At 39.4% G+C, this 19318-nt stretch overlaps 1 protein-coding gene across 11 annotated transcripts in view; it reads right to left on the reverse strand.

The window, feature by feature from the left end:
- Window positions 1-19318, reverse strand: part of AKAP13 (A-kinase anchoring protein 13) — a 299586-nt gene that overhangs the window by 173037 nt on the left and 107231 nt on the right. For all 11 annotated transcript variants that reach the window (XM_026673060.2, XM_087972785.1, XM_087972786.1 and 8 more), the window contains exon 3: window positions 18551-18594. In XM_026673060.2, coding sequence (XP_026528845.2) covers window positions 18551-18583 — 33 coding nt within the window. In that variant the 5' untranslated portion in view covers window positions 18584-18594. The remainder of the gene's footprint in view (window positions 1-18550; window positions 18595-19318) is intronic.

Consider the following 19318-nt stretch of genomic DNA (forward strand, 5'->3'; position numbering starts at 1 on the left):
GCAAAGAAAAGTATAAGTTAATTTCGTACCTAGTTTGGACTGTCTAACACTGACTTGGCTGGGTGCCCTGCTGCCAATGAAAACAGATTGTTTTCTGCCATTCGGCTGACACTGAAAACAGCCGGCTTTCCTTTCGAGTCACAAACCTTTCCGGGAAAGTGGAGATGTGTGGAAGGATTTCTAAAAGGGTCCGGGGCAGCAAGAAAATTGGGTTTCAAGAGGGATCCTTCTGGTTTCTTTTGAATCCTGCCCTCTCAATTGTTTTAATTATTGACTCAGTTTCTAAACTGCCCACCTCACCCAGTGGTGGTATTCAACTTTTTTTTAACTACAGGTTCTGTGGGTGTGGCTTAGTGGGTGTAGCATGGCTTGGTGGGCGTGGCAGGGGAAGGATACTGCAAAATCCCCATTCCCTCCTCACCCCACTAACCTGCTTTCCAGCTCCATTCTCCTGTGCAGAGAAACCAAAGAAGACTCAGCCAATCAGCTGGGACTTGGGTGGCAGACCATAGATGGGGGCAGGGCCAGTCAGAAGTGGTATTCTCCACACTACTCAAAATTTATCTCCAGAACTGGTCAGAACCGGCTGAATACTACCTCTGATCTCACCCAAGTGACTCTTGTAGAAGCCTCAACCTCTGATGAAGAGAAGAACCTGTCAGGTGCAAGAAGTCGGGAGCCAGGGTAGAGTTTCAAATGTACTATGAGTTTATTTCATGCTACCAATACACAAGAATCTGATCTCCTAACAGTCAAGGTGAGTTGGCGCCAGATAATGTCAATGGGACACGGTGGCTCAGTGGCTAAGACGCTGAGCTTGTCAATCAGAAAAGATCGGCAGTTTGGCAGTTTGAATCTCTGGCGCTGAATAATGGAGTGAGCTCCCGTTACTTGTCCCAGCTTCTGCCAACCTAGCAGTTCGAAAGCATGTAAAATGCAAGTAGAAAAATAGGGACCATTTTGGTGAGAAGACATTCCGCTCGCCTTCGGTGTTTAATCATGCTGGCCACATGACCACGGAGACATCTTCGGACAGCGCTGGCTCTTCGGCTTTGAAACGGAGATGAACACCACCCCCTAGAGCTGGAAACGACTAGCATGTATGTACTAGTCTAGAGAAAAGAACGACTAGGGGTGACATGATAGCAGTATTCCACTATTTGGGAGCCGTCCTAAAGAAGAAAGAGTCAACTTATTTTCCAAAGCACCAGAAGGCAGGACAAGAAACAATGGATGGAAACTAATCAAGGAGAGAAGCAACCTGTAATTAAGGAGAAGCTTCCTAACAGTGAGGACAATTAACTAGTGGAACAACTTGCCATCAGACATCTTGTGGGTGTTTCATTACGGGAGGTTTCTAAGAAGAGACTACTGTCGACAGTGTTAGGTATAACATTGATACCAAATATGGTTTGGGTGAATAAATATATAAAACTTAGATATCATGGTTTAAGTGCTTATCACTTTAAGCACAATGCAGCAGGCAATTAGCCGATTAAGGGTGCGGTTAGAAGTTACAATATAAGGAAGCATTAGAAGCTGGAAAGCTGTCTCTGACTGTAACTGTGTGCTGCTGCGAGTAACTGTGTGTTACTGTGACTAACTGTGATTACTGACTGTGAGTGCCTGTGACTGAACTGTTTTTGTTTGCTACTGTTTGCTGAATATCCAGCGTTGTTTCTCTGGAGAGTGAAACCGGAGGAGGAGAAGATATCTTTATCGGCTGATAAAGATATTGCAAGGACTCTTAACTTGGACTATACTAGTGAGTCTTACTGGATGGAAATACTGTGAATGAATTAATGGACTGAATGACAATGCTTAAACTCTAACTGGATTAAAAACTATTTAAACTACAAACAGTGTTTGTGTTCAGTGTGTGTATACTCTGGGGCCCTTCCGCTCTCCTTTGGCTGCCTGGCTTGACTACTGCTGCAATACTCTTCTAGGGGTTAATCCTCAAACCCTAACATTGGTTATGGGCCCAGCAGCATAGTCTAACTAACCAGGATATAGCAGAGAGAGTTGGTGTGAGTTGCACATTACTGTAAAAACAAACTGTTTTAATTAGTTTAAAATAGTCAAAATATCTGAAGAGTAATGGCACAAGTAAATTTGTCACAACTGTCCATGATATCCAGGCTGGATGGAACAAACTATGTTTCATGGTCAATGAAATGTAGTTTACTTCTACGCAGAGAAGGTTTGTGGGACATTATAGCAAACCCACCAGATGTGAGTAGCTGGGATCCTGCTAATGATGATGATAAAGAAAAGTTACAAGACTTTAAACTGAAGAATGAGCAGGCTTTATGCATCATAGGACTGACTCTCTGTGATAAGCAGCTTGTCCATATTCGTGGAGAAGAAAATGCTGCAAACTGTTGGGAGAACCTCAGGAAGATTTATGTTCGGGACAGTGTAGGAGCACATATAAATCTTACACGGAAGCTTTTTCGAACGCATCTTCAGAGGAATGGAGATATGTTAGTTCATTTAAACTGTATGAAGAGCATTTTTCAAGATTTGCAAGAAAAAGAGCTTATATTTAATGAACTGCAACAAGTCTACATAATATTATCTTCATTAGATCAAAGCTATGATGACTATGTGACTTCGTTAGAGGTATTGCCAAAAGAAAGCCTCTCATTAACCGAGATTACAGGCAGGCTACTAGAAGAAGCCAGAAGAAGGCGTGAGCGTGACGAGCTGAGAGAAGATAAGAAAGAAGAGAAATTATCTTCAAAGCTTGAAAGAAACCAGCAAAGCAAAGTAAAGCACCCGGAAGAAGAGAATTTATCTTCAATCGGCATACACAATTAAAAAGTGTTTTAATTGTGGAGGCAGAGGACATTTGGCAAGATTCTGCAAAAAGAGAAAAGCCAGAATGTAAAAAGACAAAGAAAGCATTTGAACTAGCCACGTTTAACAACTCTGATGTGAAGAATAATCTATGGGTGGTTGACAGTGGCGCATCCCACTGCATCACAAGAGATAAGACTAAATTTATAAAAATGTCTACAAGCTCTCAACATATATCTCTTGCTAACGGCTGGAACCTGAAAGCGAAAGGTCAAGGTTTTGCACGTTGTCCGTACATAAACCAGGATATAAAAATGTTGTATGTACCGCAACTAAAGTTTAATTTGCTTTCAGTAAGGGTATTAGATAAATTAGGTTATGTAATTACTTTTAAGGATAATAATTGCATAATTGAAAAAGATAACAAAAGGGTAACTGCAGCTTTAAATGGAACATTATATGTCTTAGATAATAGTAAGAAAGGGGAGGCACAAACTGTATTTAATAATATAAAGCCTCATGATGAATGTATCCATTTATTGCATAGGCGTTTGGGGCATGTAAATTTTAAAATGCTAAAACGTACAGTTGAGTTATCTGAAGGAATAAGGTTAAAACCTTGTGATAAATATTTGCGTTGTAATGTTTGCTGTGAAGATAAGAGCAAAGTATTGCCTGCAAATAGGCTAAATGGTTTCAAAACAAAAGAACCTTTAGAAGTAGTATTTGCAGACATAATAGGTCCAAAGAAACCCAGTATGGGGGTGCTAGATATATACTGAGCATAATGGACCATTATTCTAGATATGGGTTTTGCTATTTAATGAAAAGCAAAACTGAAACATATCAACATTTTTTCAATTGGCTTAGGTTTGCTGAAAGAAAGTCTAAACGACAACTGATAACCCTGGTGACAGATAATGGCACGAATTTATTAATAACAAATTCCAGAACAGACTTAAGGTAGCTGGAATAGAGCATAAGAAGTCTGCTCCATACAGGCCAGAACATAATGCTTTTATTGAAAGAAGAGGCCAAACACTACAGGCAATGGTTAGAACAATGTTAAATGATTCTGGGTTACCTGATTCTTTGTGGGGGAGGCTACAATGTGTGCTAATAACATATTGAACAACGTTGTTAATACAACAACAGGTGAAATACCATTTACCAGATGGCATGGCAGGAAACCTGACCTAAGTTACCTGCACACATTTGGTGCACCAGCATGGGTGCATATTCCTGCACAACTTAGAAAAAAAAGGGCAACATAGAGCTAAAAGATTTTTCTTCGTTGGTTATCAGGCAAACCATAGGGCATATAGATTTTGGGAGAAAGGCACATCTAAAGTGTTATGTAGTGCTAGTGCCCAATTTCTAGAACATGAAGGATGGGAGAAATTAGAACAGGATGCCAATAAAGATGTAATTATTGAATCCTATAGAAATCCCATTAGTTATCCCTGTAACTTTAAAAATAAAGTAAAGAGACAAATACAGGATGAAATAGTGCCCATAAAGGAAGAAACAGATTCAATAGCTGAACAGGATGAGGAAGATGAACAGGTAGTAGTTCAACAAAGTCCTCCTGTAAGCCCTGTAATTCCCAGAAGAACTACACGTATATCTAGACCGCCTGATAGGTACCAGGCTAACACAGTGTGCCAGATTAATCAAGTTCCTAATTCTGTTGAAGAAATTAAAAAGTATCCTACTAAGGAAAAAGAAAAATGGTATGCAGCAATGAATAAGGAACTGAATTCATTAAGTGATATGAAGGTGTATGAAAATGCTAAATTACCTGTAGGAAAGAAATCCATTGGCTGCAAATGGATATTTAAGGTAAAAATAGATAAAGATGGTAATTTAATCCATAAGGCAAGGTTAGTAGCCCAAGGTTTTAGGCAGAATGCTAATGACTACGATGAGGTGTTTGCACCTAGTCTTAAGGCAGCAACCTTGAGGGCAGCTTTAGTGTGGGCAGCTAGTAAAAACTATATAGTTAACCATTTAGATGTGGAAACTGCTAACTTGCATGCCCCATTAAAACATACTATTTATATGAAAAAACCTGTTGGTATTAAAAGTGAAAATAAGGATAATAATGATTGTTGGTTGTTAAAGAAAAGTCTCTATGGTCTAAAACAATCAGGCTATGAATGGAACCAGTATATTGTAAAGGAACTAGACAATATAGGATTTAAAGCTGGTTTAGCTGATCCATGTCTGTTTAAGAGGGTGACAAATGGGAAAGTATCATTATTATTACTATTCACAGATGATATTGCTTTGATTACTGAAACTAATGATGAAGCAAATAAAATAATAGCATCATTAGGAAAGAGAATAAAGATCAAGCAATTAGGGGAGATAAAGAAGTATCTCGGTTTGAATATAAAGAAAACACGGAAAGGTTTTAAGATATCTCAGGAAGATAAGATAAGCAAATTGCTAAAAGATTACAAGATGGAGCTTTGTAAGCCAGCTAAGACTCCAATGAGTCAGGAGTTTAGCAACACTGATGAACAAAGCCCTGAGTTTGATAAGGTGATTTATCAATCTTTAATTGGTAGTTTGAGTTATATTAGTAATTGGTCTAGACCAGATATATCGTACTGCGTGAATCAGTTGGCTAGATTCAATTCTGCACCATGTGAAAGACACTGGATTGCAGCTAAGAGGATATTAAGATATCTTAAAAAGACAATGAATTATTCATTGTATTTAGAACCAAAGGGTGATTTAATTCTGTGTGCATATGCAGATGCTAGCTTTGCATCAGAAAGAGACACTAGAAAGTCGACTTCAGGAACAGCCATAATGCTGGGTAAGACATTAATAGGCTGGAAGTCAATAAGACAACAGCATATAAGTTTGTCTACTATGGAGGCAGAATTCTCCTGTTTATCATTGTTATGTACAGAATTAATAATGTATAAACAAATGTTAATTGATATAGGTATAACTGTAGATTATCCTATAATTATACATGAAGATAATCAGGCAGCAATTCAAATGGCCACAAATATTGGAGTAAAAACAAGGAGCAAGCATACAGATCTAAGATACCTAAACGTGAGACAATCTGTAAGAAGTAAGATGATTCAGCTAGAGTACTGTATGTCGGAGGACAATTTAGCTGATAATTTTACTAAAGCCCAAGGTGCCAGTAAGCACCAGGAGAGTTGTGAAAAATATGGGATTAGATTGTAAAGGTATTATATATTTATTTCACCCAAAAGGGGAGTATGTTAGGTATAACATTGATACCAAATATGGTTTGGGTGAATAAATATATAAAACTTAGATATCATGGTTTAAGTGCTTATCACTTTAAGCACAATGCAGCAGGCAATTAGCCGATTAAGGGTGCGGTTAGAAGTTACAATATAAGGAAGCATTAGAAGCTGGAAAGCTGTCTCTGACTGTAACTGTGTGCTGCTGCGAGTAACTGTGTGTTACTGTGACTAACTGTGATTACTGACTGTGAGTGCCTGTGACTGAACTGTTTTTGTTTGCTACTGTTTGCTGAATATCCAGCGTTTGTTTCTCTGGAGAGTGAAACCGGAGGAGGAGAAGATATCTTTATCGGCTGATAAAGATATTGCAAGGACTCTTAACTTGGACTATACTAGTGAGTCTTACTGGATGGAAATACTGTGAATGAATTAATGGACTGAATGACAATGCTTAAACTCTAACTGGATTAAAAACTATTTAAACTACAAACAGTGTTTGTGTTCAGTGTGTGTATACTCTGGGGCCCTTCCGCTCTCCTTTGGCTGCCTGGCTTGACTACTGCTGCAATACTCTTCTAGGGGTTAATCCTCAAACCCTAACAGACAGTTACTTGTCTGAAATGGTATAGGGTCCTTTAACTTTACCTAATGGCAATGGACTTCAAAGGAGGCTGGACTTAGGTTTCTTATAGGGATATAGAGACTTCAAACTGATGATGGGTTTGACCCTGCCCTCTGGCTCAGCCTAGTCATTCCCTACAAAGCCCAGTATTAGAAACCAATATGGAACTGATGCCAAAAATGTCTTTCTGACATAAAGGTGCATCCACCCAATTCACAGCCCATCAGCAATTAAGTTCTCTTTGGCAGAACCATCATCAGGACACATGGCGGGGGGAAGAGACACTGGGGGAAACATTGGAACTCTATTGTTAGAGGGTGTAATAATAGAGTCCTTTAATATAGGGGAATATTTATAGCTCAGGATTGACATGAGGGGTCTTTGGTGCTCTCTGAGCCTACTTGTTTTCTTGCAGACTAAGTAACATCATCAGTGCTAGTAAGGACTAGTAATTCCTTATTAGAACTGATGGTGTTACCTCATTTGGGTAATGAAACATCTGGAAGAAAACAAGCAAGCTCAGAGAGCACCTAACTGCTCTGGTATTCATTCTTCGAGGTTATCTCCATACTCCTGTCCTAGACAAGGTTATTTGCTCCATCTGTATTCAAGAACATTGGATATAAAGTGGGCTGCAGAGCAATCTATGACCTAGTTGTAATCATCTCAGTTTGGGACTTAATTAATCACAATTAACTTGCAGAATTCATTAGAAGTCACAGAGTTGGCTAATCACTTGAAGACTATAAAGGAGCCTGCACAAATTCATGGAAGACAATTCTACCCAGGTTTATAGCTCAAGGCTCATGATTTAATCACAGGACCCCTGACCCCAATATTTCTTCTAGATTGGGGTAAGCATAACTCCAAATTCATGTGGCAGGGAAATAATAGCAGAGATGGTTGTGTCTCCATCCGCAGGTGAGCACTTCAGAGCCACCTGGTTGTCTAGATTGAAATATAGAATGCTGGACTAAAATGGACTTTGGATTAATCCAACCAAACTCTTCTTATAGATTCCAAGTCCCAACAGCTAGAATAGCCAATGGAAAGGATTGATGTTGGAGAACAGCAGGAAGAGCTTGGAAGGGCTGAGCTAAACAAAACATCAGCCTAGAGTCATTACATTCCTACAAATGGTCTAAATCCAACCCCTCTCAAATTCCATTAGCCTTTTATCTGTCACCAAGTCAGTACTGAACTTCAGTTGACCAAATTCTTGTGTATAGTTTTGAGCAGCAAATCTTCTGAACGGTACTTAATGCATGGTCCTGATTTGTTGCACCTGACAATATAGGAGTTCTAATTGGAAGTACCTTCTCCTGGATCAGAAGAAAGAGTAAAGTTTTCTTTCAATGCCATCCTCTCTTCAGACAAATCAAATTATTAGCAAGCACATTAGTGAGCCATGGATAATATAAGGGTCATGCAACTGGAAAATGTTCCTGTTTTGACACATGTTGTACCTCTTACAGAGAAATGTCAGTCTCTTTCCAATCTCCAACTAATTTAAAGAAATCCACATGTCAGCACAATGGCTTGGGCTGTTTTTGCTTTAGACTGAAGGGCAAGCTTTTTTAATTATTATTACTACATGTAGAATGTCAAGCAGAAAACAAATACTCAACACTTACTCATAACACATTCATTCTGCTTGATAGCGCTGGATGATTAATATAAAACTGTGAAGTTACTGGGAAGGGGGGCAATTGGCAACCCTTCACCTCACAGCTGGCTATGAAACCATATCACAAATGCTCAAGGACAATTGTCCAAGAAGGTGTACATAAAAACCTCTCTGGCATCTTTCATCGAGTCTTTTGACAAGCAAGCAACAGCCAGAGGCAACATTTATTAAGAGCATACAACTTAGTAGGAAGAGTTTGTGATATATAAAATGGCCTGTTTTTTTTCCTTCAAAAAAAGTGCAATGAAATCGTACAGAATACGACTTATATTTTTGAACTTTCATGAAGCAATCTATGTAAAAGTATTCTTTTGAGTGAGGAACAGACAATGTGCTAGCAACTTATTTCTAAAACACAGACAGGAATAATGGGAAGGGGGGAGAGAGTCCATTGTCCTCTCACAGAGAAGCTTTGGGACTTTCATGTTCTCAAATATCCAAGTTTTCTAAACCAGTCTTTCTCAACCTTGGCAACTTGAAGATATGTGGACTTCAACTCCCAGAATTCCCCAGCCAGCAAAGCTGGGGAAAACAGGGATGGGAGAAGAAATTTTGGGGATCACAATTAAAAGCTATGGGGCAGGTTTAACAGAAGCCACAGGCTGATCGAGAGAGAAAAAGGAGAGAGAAAGAAAAAAAGTTAAGCACAGAGTTGAAAAATGAATGGCTTGGGGTCCCAAATTCCCATGTGTAACAAGCTCAACAGTTCAATCCAGAGTTTGTCAAATCTTGAGCAATGAGGCAGGTCAGCTTTCCATAAAAACTTAGCGGCAACCTCTTCTCCATGCCACGAAGAACTCTGAGATAAGTTGTTGCAAAGGATCCTAAGAGACCATGCTGCAGCAATTACACGGATTCTGGGTAAGTGACAAAGGATTCTGGGAGATAATGTCAGAGCAAAAATGCCTCTCTTCCAGACATCAGCCAAGTCTGTAGGCTTTCACTCCACATATTGCAAGCCAACCCAAAAACAGTTTCCATATTTCCCTGCAGCTTCATTTTGCAGTCAGGGATTAAGAGACTATTCTCTTCATTGAGTTACAAGAAAATCCCATCGTCTGTATAAATTTTGAAAGCAAACTAGATTAGCTCCAGTTAAAAATTCATATAGATCAATGAAATAACAAAGTTCATTTTTCATATGATGCTGCGTGCCTGATTATGGTTTATCAAATAAACAACAATCTCCTGGGCTGCTGCAATAGGCTAAGAAAAACAAAGGGGAAAAATCACCTTGTGGATTAATACGATGTGCTACTCAAACCAATGAAATAGCATTACTGATGTCTTCCTATTTTGTTAGAATGAAGCACTCTTGGTATTTAAAGCTCATGGTGAGATATCTAGGGTTTTCCAGGTTCTATACAACTAAAACTTATAAATGCCCTAGCCAGTTTGGGCTAATGGTGAGCAGGACTGGGATTTGTCGATTGACAGATCTGACTGTACATTACATAGAATAATAAAGCTGGAAGGGAGACTTCTGGTTTGGTCCTCATCGGAATCAGAGCGGAATCTGCGATTGTGCGTGGTTTCGCCTGAATTCACTTGCTGGAGGGTCCCGATCGAGACCAGAACCACCCTGGTGGGGTAGTGAAGAAGGGGGAAATTGCCTGGAGGGTCGAGTGGAGTCACAACTCCCCTCCCTGACAGGAAAATCCCTCCCAAAGGCAAGCTGCAGCGGTGGTCCTAAAATGGCCACCATGAAGACGAAGAACACTCCAGGAAACTAAGTTTTGTGCTGGAGCAGAGAAGTAGCGAGCAGAGTGTGAACCAGACAAAGGATGTCGCTTTTGAGGTACCCTGGTATTAAAATAAAGGGCTATCTTGGAGGGAAGTGTGTGGAAGCAGTGACCAGAGAAAGTGAGAAAGAAATTGGATCTTATAAAACTTGGATTAGATTAATTTGGAGGAGAAAATTTAAAGGAAAATACTTTAACACAACAAATGTTTAGAAATTAAACTGGATAACTATTGAATTATGGGCACTTAAAGGGCATAATTGAATGCTGAAATTGAGTGTGTTGAAAAGAAAAGAAATAATAGCTAATGATTGAAATTAGCAAACTTAATAAAAGTATTATATTCAATAAAGAAAGTTAAAGGTAAAAAGACTCAAGAGCGCCACCTGATGGTACAGGAAAACTTCGGTACATTTTAAAAAGTGTCTGGTCTTCTCAAGAGTTTGGATTTTGGAACTCGAAAGAAAAGAAAAGAAACTTTATTATTGTTATAGAACCATCCAAACAAAGACTCAAGAGTATGGATTGTTGAAAATAAATTCAAAAGATATTGGCTGAAATAATATACTGAACTCTGGGATTGAATATATCTATTAAAGAAGAGGATTTTAACTATTAAGGAAGAGGAAAGAAAAGGAAAAAAAGAAAAGATATAATGGAGAAACTATTTGTTGATATAAGATTAGACTTACAAGAGTCAAGATTGAATTTGCAAGATATAAGAAACATGATAAAAATTAAACTTGAAATGTGCAATTATGTACTACAGAAATTAGAAGTGGTAACTCAGCATACACAAGAACAAAATAAACCAGAGGGGAAGGAGTTTTATAAAGAAGAAGCCAACATTGAAGGACAAAATGAACAACAATTATTTAAGCAGGGGGGGAAAGGAATTAGAATTAAAAATTTGTGGTCTGATGGGATGATAAAAGGGAGAATGGTTCAGAAAATGGATAAAGGGAGAGGGAAAAAGCAGAAAAAGAAAGGGCAAAAGAAAAATCAAAAGAGGGAGAGAGAAAAGTTTAATAACTGGAATGAGAAATGGAGGGGAATAAGAATGGGAAAAAGGGAATTAAGAGAAAAGACCAGAAAACAAAGAGGAATAGGAAACAAACAAGGATGAAAAGAAAGTACATTGTCCAAAGAGTGAGAGATAATGGGTGGGGGAAAAAAGGATAAGGAAGGAGATTCCATAAGGTAATACGTTGTGATGTATAAGAATATTTTGAAAATAGTGTTTTGTAATGTATAGATGATTCATAAGGTTTGAGAAAATATAATGCGGAATCTGAGAATATATATATATATATATGTATGTATGTATGTATGTATGTATGCATGTATGTATATTTGTGTTATATACTAGATAGGGAGATTGATATTAAGGTAGAATGAAGGTGTTAGCTCGAATTATTAACCACAGGGGACAATTATATTTACAGATGATTGATAAAATGACAAATGTGACAGAAAAAAGTAATATGAGAAATGACAACAGAAATGAGATGAGAATTTTAGATAATATTGTAAAGTAAGATATGAGAATGTATTAGTATAACATAAATTGGAATTGGATAAGATAAGCTTAATATTTAACAATAATAAGGATGATGCAATATGAAACTAAACAAATATAATGAACTGGTAATTATGGTCATTTGTATTGAGATGTGAAACCTGGAACCTGCTTGCCAAATGAGAATTTTTTTTTATTTTAAAAAAATAAAAGCAGAGAGAAAATTGAATAATGGAATTACTAGGTATGTTTAACTGATATGGTGGTAGGCATAAGCATTGAAGGATTATGAATTAATGTGAAATATATGCATTGAGAGATATGATTGATATTATTAATTTTGCCTATACTGTATGATATATTGATGCCACACTGTTAATGTATTGTGCATATGCAGATTGAAATTTAAAAAAAATGGGGAAAAAATTTGGAAGGGACCTCAGAGGTCTTCTAGTTCAACCCCATGCTCAAGGCATGAGATCTTATAGTATAAGGTCTCATGCCTTGAGCAGGGGGTTGAACTGAATGGAATGGTATAAGGCTTATAGCATTCTGGCCAAATGGTTGTTCAGTCTATTTTTGAAAACCTCCAGCAATGGAGCACCCACAACACCAGGAAGCAAAGTATTCCATTGATTAACTGTTCTCAGTGTCAGGAAAGTTCTCCTTACTTCGGAAACTTTCGGTTTGAAGGGCTTCGGCGACAGACAGAAATCCGCGATCATGTACGGTTTCTGTCTGGGGTCGCCGCTGGAGTGCCCCGAGCCGGCTGGTTTCAGGGCTAAGCCACCCCGTAGAGGTGGTGAAGAGGGGGGAGACTGCCAGCAGGGTTGAGGAGAGTCGCATCTCTCCTCCTCAGCTGGCCATTACTCCCTTTCCCGGCGGTTGCAGCGGTGGTCAGAAATGGCCACCACAAAGAAGAACTCAACCGGAAAAGAATGTGCAGGAGGAAGATAAGAAGTGAAAGTTTTGGCTGACTGGGTTAAATTGTAAAAGCAACAACTAAGGTACCCTGGAATTTAAACTTACAAAAAATAACATCGCTCCCAAAGAAGAGTCGGAAGCAGCGAAGGAAAGTGAAAAGGGAAAGGTTTGGCTTTTTTTTTCTTCTCTCTCCTTCCCTGTACTGACAACTAAGAGACTTAAATAAGAAATCGGAAAAATCCGCTTTGACATCAATAGGCAATTAAGCTGAAAATAAAACAAAATGCCAAAGGGATAATAAAGATTTCTGGACATTAAAAATTTTCTTTTTCATAAGCAGGAAGGGAGAGAAAAAGAATAAGGGCAGGATCTGGAAGAGGGAGGAGACTGCCTGGAATTAAAAAGAATCTACAGTAAAAGTTCAACAAGAATTCTAAAAGATACATTTTAACTGAAACTTTGCAACTAAATAATAACCCCAGGAAGAGAAAGTAAAAAAAAAAGAGCAAAAAAGAAACAGCTTGCATGTATTTGGATTATTTGGTGATCTTTGGATTCTTGGTTATTATATTTGAATGACTAAAATCAAGCGGGTGGTTGTTTAAAAATTTATACAATGGTACCACTTCTGGATGAATTGAAAATGGAACTTAAAAAGTACAAAGAAGATGCACAAGAAGGGAAGGGTTTTTTTGGCTTCGTTTTTCAATTCTTAGAAATGGAGATTTGGAACTATGAGAAACAACAAGAAAAGACTGCAAAACAAGAAGACTGGGACAAAGAAGAAGCCATCTTTATGGGGAAGAAAAAGGAAAGGGGGGAAAGAGAATGGAGAATTTAAGACTTAAAAAAACAACCAAAGAAAAGAAAAATAATTCAAAAAATAAGTATAATACTGGAAAGCAACAGAAAAGGGGAATACAGAAGAGAGAAATAGAGGTAGAAAGACAAGGGGGTAAAAAGGGGAGAGAGAAGAAGAGAGGGAAGAAGGAAAGGAAAAGAAGTTACAAAGGACTGGAGCAAGATATAGAGAAACAGGACCTATTTAGAGATAATGGGTGAAAATCTAACTGAAAAAGGGATTCTGTAAAGGTACATAAGATTGTATTGTTATATTAGTAATAGAAATAACTTTAGAAAATTGGAAACAACGTATGATTAAAATGAGGGATAAAATAGTTAGTGTAATTTAGTGAAATGTTTGTGAATAAAATAAGTGAAATAAAATAAATGAGAAAATTGAATTAGGAAGGAATGGGAACATTTTAATTAGTTAATGTTTTATAAAATATAAGTGAAGGGGGGTATTAACTATGGAAAGCTTATAATTATTCCCATAGAAGTATGATATTTAATTGAAAAGTAATGTTAAAGAGGTTAAGACTTTAATGAATATTAATATTAATGATAGAATTGAATTGGAATGGAATGTTGTTTTAATTATATACATTTATAATTTTTTCTTTTTTTAAGAATACAGTGTCTATTTTAAGAATGTACCAAGCAGAATCCGAATGGAAGTTATGTATTATATTGAATGTTACAACTTTAGGGAAAAGATATAAAGGCGTCATACTCAAATCAGTAACTACAGGAGAAATTTTGTTTAATGAGAATAGATAATAGATAATTGAAACAGGACAGACAAAAAATATAAATACAATGATTTGAATTGAGATGAGATAATTAAAATAAAATTGAGAAAATTAAAAGAGGGGAGAAGCTATGCAGAAAATGTAAAATAGTAATAAGATATGGAATAGAATATAAAAATGAGCATGAACCTGAATTTGTGTCTGTACGAAGAAATGTAACCCGGGATTACGCTACTTTCAAAAAAGATGTTTTATTTGTATTTTTTTCTCTCTTTGTGAAAACTCAAATAAAATTTACAAAAAAAAAAAAAAAAAAGGAAAGTTCTCCTTACTTCTAGGTTAGACCTTTTTTTAACAAGCTCAATCCATTGTTTCTTGTCCTGCCCTCTGGTGCTTTGGAGAACAAGTCAATCCTTTCTTCTCTGTGACAGCCCCCAAGTACTGGAAAGCAGTTATCATATCCCCCCTAATTCTTCTCTTTGATAGTCTAGACCAGTGGTTCCCAAACTTTTTCGGTCCACTACCCCCTTGGTGCTACAAACTCATCCTCGGTGCCCCCCACCCAGGGGTGGGATTCAAATTTCTGTGGGTGTGGCCTAATTTGAGGGTGTGGTTTGCTGGTCACATGACTGGGTGGGCGTGGCTTGCTGGTCATGTGACTGGGTGGGCATGGCCAGGTGACTGGCAAACCAAATACAAGTGGTCCTCACTTAATAACCGGTTGTTTAGCAAGTGTTCTAATTTATGACTGGCCTCCACAGAGCTACTTGACCAGTTTTTGGAGTTTTGACAGCTTTAGATCAGGTCTAAATCCCACCCCTGCCTGTGTGTGTGTGAGAGAGGGAGAGAGAGAGGTTGGACCAGATCTCTCTCTCTCCCACCAACGCCAGAAAGCCACTGTCAGTCAAAATTCATATTAGTGGTCTCCGGGATTTAAAATTATGAGTTTGGTGGTCCCTGAGGTCCAAAAGTTTGGCGACCCCTGATCCAAAGGAATGATCCTGAGAGAGGGAAAGAGAGAGAGAAAAGAAAGAGAGCAAGAGAGGAAGAAAATAAAGAGAAAGGGGAAAGAAAGAAAAAGGGACAAAGAAAGAGGGGGGGATGGAAGGAAGGGACAGAAAGAAAAAGAAATAAAGGTGGGAGGGAGGGAGGAGAAAGTGTTAAGTATGAGGCATGGGCGTAGAAACGGAGACGAAACTGCTCCTTGTGAACTTCAGCTCTTTATTTAAAGCATGATAACAGAGACAAAAAACCCCAGATAGCGGCCGCCCTTTTATAGAGTGACTGCTATCCGGATGACCAATGGATGTTGTTATCGGGTCTGAACCTCGTCCAATGGGACTCGGCCCGCCAACAGCCAGTCAGATTGCTCGGAATTAACCAATCATAACTTGCCATTATAAGGGCCAATAGGAAGTGCAGGATTACGATCCTGCTATGCAAATGAATCTTTATTAATTACATTTCTTTAGTTCACAACAGAAAGATAATGAGATATCTATTCTAGTCCAATCCCCTGCTCCAGCAGGGTTAGAAGAGAGAGTGTGTGTGTGTGTTCTCCTTGTAATTTACCAGTACATCTTGGTTTTGCCTTCTTCAGAATTGGCACTGTAATACATTGGGGAAAAGTAATTTTTAGGGTGGCGATCTGGTCCAATGGATCCTGTTTAAAACCTCAACAAAATGTGTGATAGTCTTGACCATGTTTCATCCACAAAACTTTTAATAGAAGCCAAAGAGGTTTCAATGTGCTGGCAAAGATGTTTCAATGTGGAAAAGGGCCTCAGTCTAAACTAGGCCTCATTCAATCTGATGCATCTCTCTCTCTCTCTCTCTCTCTCTCTCTCTCTCTCTCTCTCTCTCTCCCTCCCTCCCTCCCTCCCTCCCTCCCTCCCTCCTTCTCAGACTGGCTTTGCTCTACTTTCCCGATGTGCCTGTGGGGCTGGCGCTTCGAACATGGATGGATGGATGGAGAGAGAGGGGGGGGAGAGAGAGAGAGAGAGAGACGCAGGCAGGCAGGCAGGCAGACGAACAGACAGACCTTTTGGATGGATGGATGGATGGATGGACGGATGGATGGATGGACGGACAGACAGAATGCGGCAACGGCGGCACTTTGGGAAAGCGGTGGCAGCAGCTTTTCCCAACGTGCTGCCGCATTCGAGGCACCGGTTCTGGAGCATTACTACAGTCAATGGGTGAACCTGCAGGGACAGCGCCTCGAACGCTCCCCTGCCGCCTCTTAGCATCCCCTAGGGGACCGGCAGAGGGGGGGCTAAGAGGTGGCAGGGGGGGCGTTCGAGGCATCGGCCCTGCAGGTTCACCCATTGACTAGCACCGCTCCAGAGCTGGCGCCTCCAATGCAGAAGCGGTGGCACGTTACATGCCGCCACGGCCGTGTTCAACGCGATGCCCCCCTGCCGTCTCTTAGCGTCCTTCTTCCTGCTCCCTTGGGGATGCTAAGAGGTGGCAGAGGGGTGTTCGAGGCGCCGGGCCTGCAAGTTCACCCATTGACTGTAGCACCGCTCCGGAGCCGGCACCTCAATGGGTGAACCTGCAGGGCCGGCTGACGCCTCGAATGCCCCCCTGCTGCCTCTTAGCGCCCCTCTGCCGGCCCCCTTGGGGACACTAAGAGGTGGCAGGGGGGCGGTGCATTGAATGCTGCCGTGGTGGCACATAACATGCCACCGCTTCCGCATTGGAGGCAAAGGCTCTGGAGTGGTGCTACAGTCAATGAGTGAACCTGCAGGGCCGGCTGCCTCTTAGTGCCCCCCCCCTGCCAGCCCCTTTGCCTCTTAGCGCCCCCCTAAGGCATCCCCACCCACCCCCAGGGGGCGGTACCACCCACTTTGGGAACCACTGGTCTAGATATACCTAGCTTCCTCAATCTCATTCTCCAAAATAAGTAAAGGATGATTCAAATGTGTAACATCCTTTTTGTTCTTGTCTGTCCAGACAAATCCCTCTCGGCACTATCCCTCAACTTCTTGCACTGCCTCTTCTACTTTCCAAACATTTTCATACAAAAAAAAGGATGACAGACGAGCCGCTAGATCCACGGTTTACTTATAGAATCACCTTCAGGCATTTGAAGATGCAGTCCTGGTTGTAAAAATACAGACTTCCTTTGTCATCCAAAAAATATTTCCCTCCCACCTCTACATCTTGCCACAAGGTAAATCATGGATCAAAAGAAGGCCAGCTGATAAAGCATTCCTTTTTATCAAATGAGATTAATAAAGGAAGCCCCTGTCATAACAGAAGGAATGCAGGGTCCTTTCTTCAACATTTCAATCAAAGGTATTCCAATCAAACATATCCAGATACCTCAACCATTAAGGTTGACTTTTTCTGTGGGGATTTTAAATTTTTCTGTTATTTGACTTATATATTTATTTAAAAGATGTATTGAACCTATGATTCACACAATCATTGCTCTGGGTAAAGTACATCAAGAAGGCCACCCCACACTGCAAATAAAAACCCATACATTGCCAATAAAAAAGAAACCCATAAGGCAATATGTCAACATCATGCAGCTGGGATTCATCAATCATATACTCGGTGTCCCAGAATATGGCTCAACAAAGTTGAGGACGTTTGAATCAGGTTTGTGAGGTGGAAGTATGCACACAAAAGAGACTTGTTCTAAAGTGTAGGCAATGTAACGAAAAAGGCAATATCATTGCTTCAAAGAGGGAACATTTTGTGAGAAGATGTAGGATGGGCAGAGATAATGCCTTTATTGTTGTAAATCGCCAGAAATCTGTAGTTAAATCAGCAGGTCATAAATATGATCTCTTCGAGATGAGGTTGTCAAAAACCTCATGGAGATTTGGGTCTTTTGGCAAGCAAGGGGGAAAACTGCCCAGGGATTAAGCTCTGGTCTTGAGAAAGAAGTAGGGGAGGCAAAACAATTGATCAGGAAGTAGAAAGTATAAGAAGTAGAAAGTCAGAAGAAGCTTGGTTTGACCTGGTTGTCCTTCAAAAGAGCCAGTGAAGGTTGTGAGCAGGCTTTCAAGATTGTGTTCATATATCCTATAATAATCAAGTATTATTTCTGGAATTGTTGTGGTGCCTATAACCTTACTTTTGGTGCCCATAAGATCATTAGATAGTGGTGGAAAAGGCAACCAAGTCAGAGCTCTACCAGCATCAGAGTATCTAGAACTCCAAAGAAAGAAGAGAACATGTTATTCCTTACAAAAAAGAGCTGTTCACAATTTTTGCTCACCTAAATTCTGCTCACAAGCATTCCAAGCTGAGGCACAAATATTGCCAACACACCTACATCCATTACACCACAGGTTTTAATTATTAAAATTATCCATCTGATTCAGTGATTGATAAGCCATAACGATTTCCTAATGTCTAAATCCCCAGATGGAAAATGTAAATTGAAAAAAAATGGTTTACTCACATACAATGGAGCTTGCTGTGGATTAAGTTTCATGACCCAGAATGCTAAAGAGAAAAAAAATAAAAACAAAAACACAAACATTAGTCTAATAAAAACATATTATTGTTAATTATTGTTAATAATGTTAATAATAATGTTAATAATAATGTTAACAACAACAATAATAAACAACAACAACAGACAGCTGATTAAAATACCCTAGTCCCCTCTCTAGCTTATTGTTCCAGCCACTGGGGCAAGGATTAGGGAAGCAATAGAGAGGAGTCCTTGACTTACAACTATAATTAAGACCAGAATTTTTATTGCTTTTTTGCCACCACTGCTAAGGGAATCACCAGTTGTTTAGTGAATTGTGAAGTCTTTAAGCGAATCTGGCTTTCCCCATTCACTTTGCTTGTCAAAGGTCACCTGGAAAAGTCTCAAATGGTGATCACATGACTCCAGGTTGCTATTGTAACCATCATAAAATACATCCTGACTGTCAAGTGTTCGGATTTCGATCACGTGACCATGATGGGGATTCTGTGATGGTCATAAGTGCGAGGAGTCCCTAATAAGACACTTTTCTCAATGCCGCTGAAACTTTGAGCAGTCACTACCTGAACAGTTGTAAATGGAGCACTACATATAGTATTAAACATCTAGAAAGAACCACACTAATTGTCCAGGATTCCTATCACAATAAATGTAGTCGGCTTTGTGCTATTGTCAACGTTCCGAGTAACGCATCCAAAGAAACCAGAACTCCAAGTTCCTCAGAGAACATGT

This window comes from Notechis scutatus, chromosome 11 (assembly GCF_049901735.1).
Source record: "Notechis scutatus isolate UNSWTSFEM ecotype Mainland chromosome 11, rNotScu1.2, whole genome shotgun sequence".
Taxonomy (NCBI): domain Eukaryota; kingdom Metazoa; phylum Chordata; class Lepidosauria; order Squamata; family Elapidae; genus Notechis; species Notechis scutatus.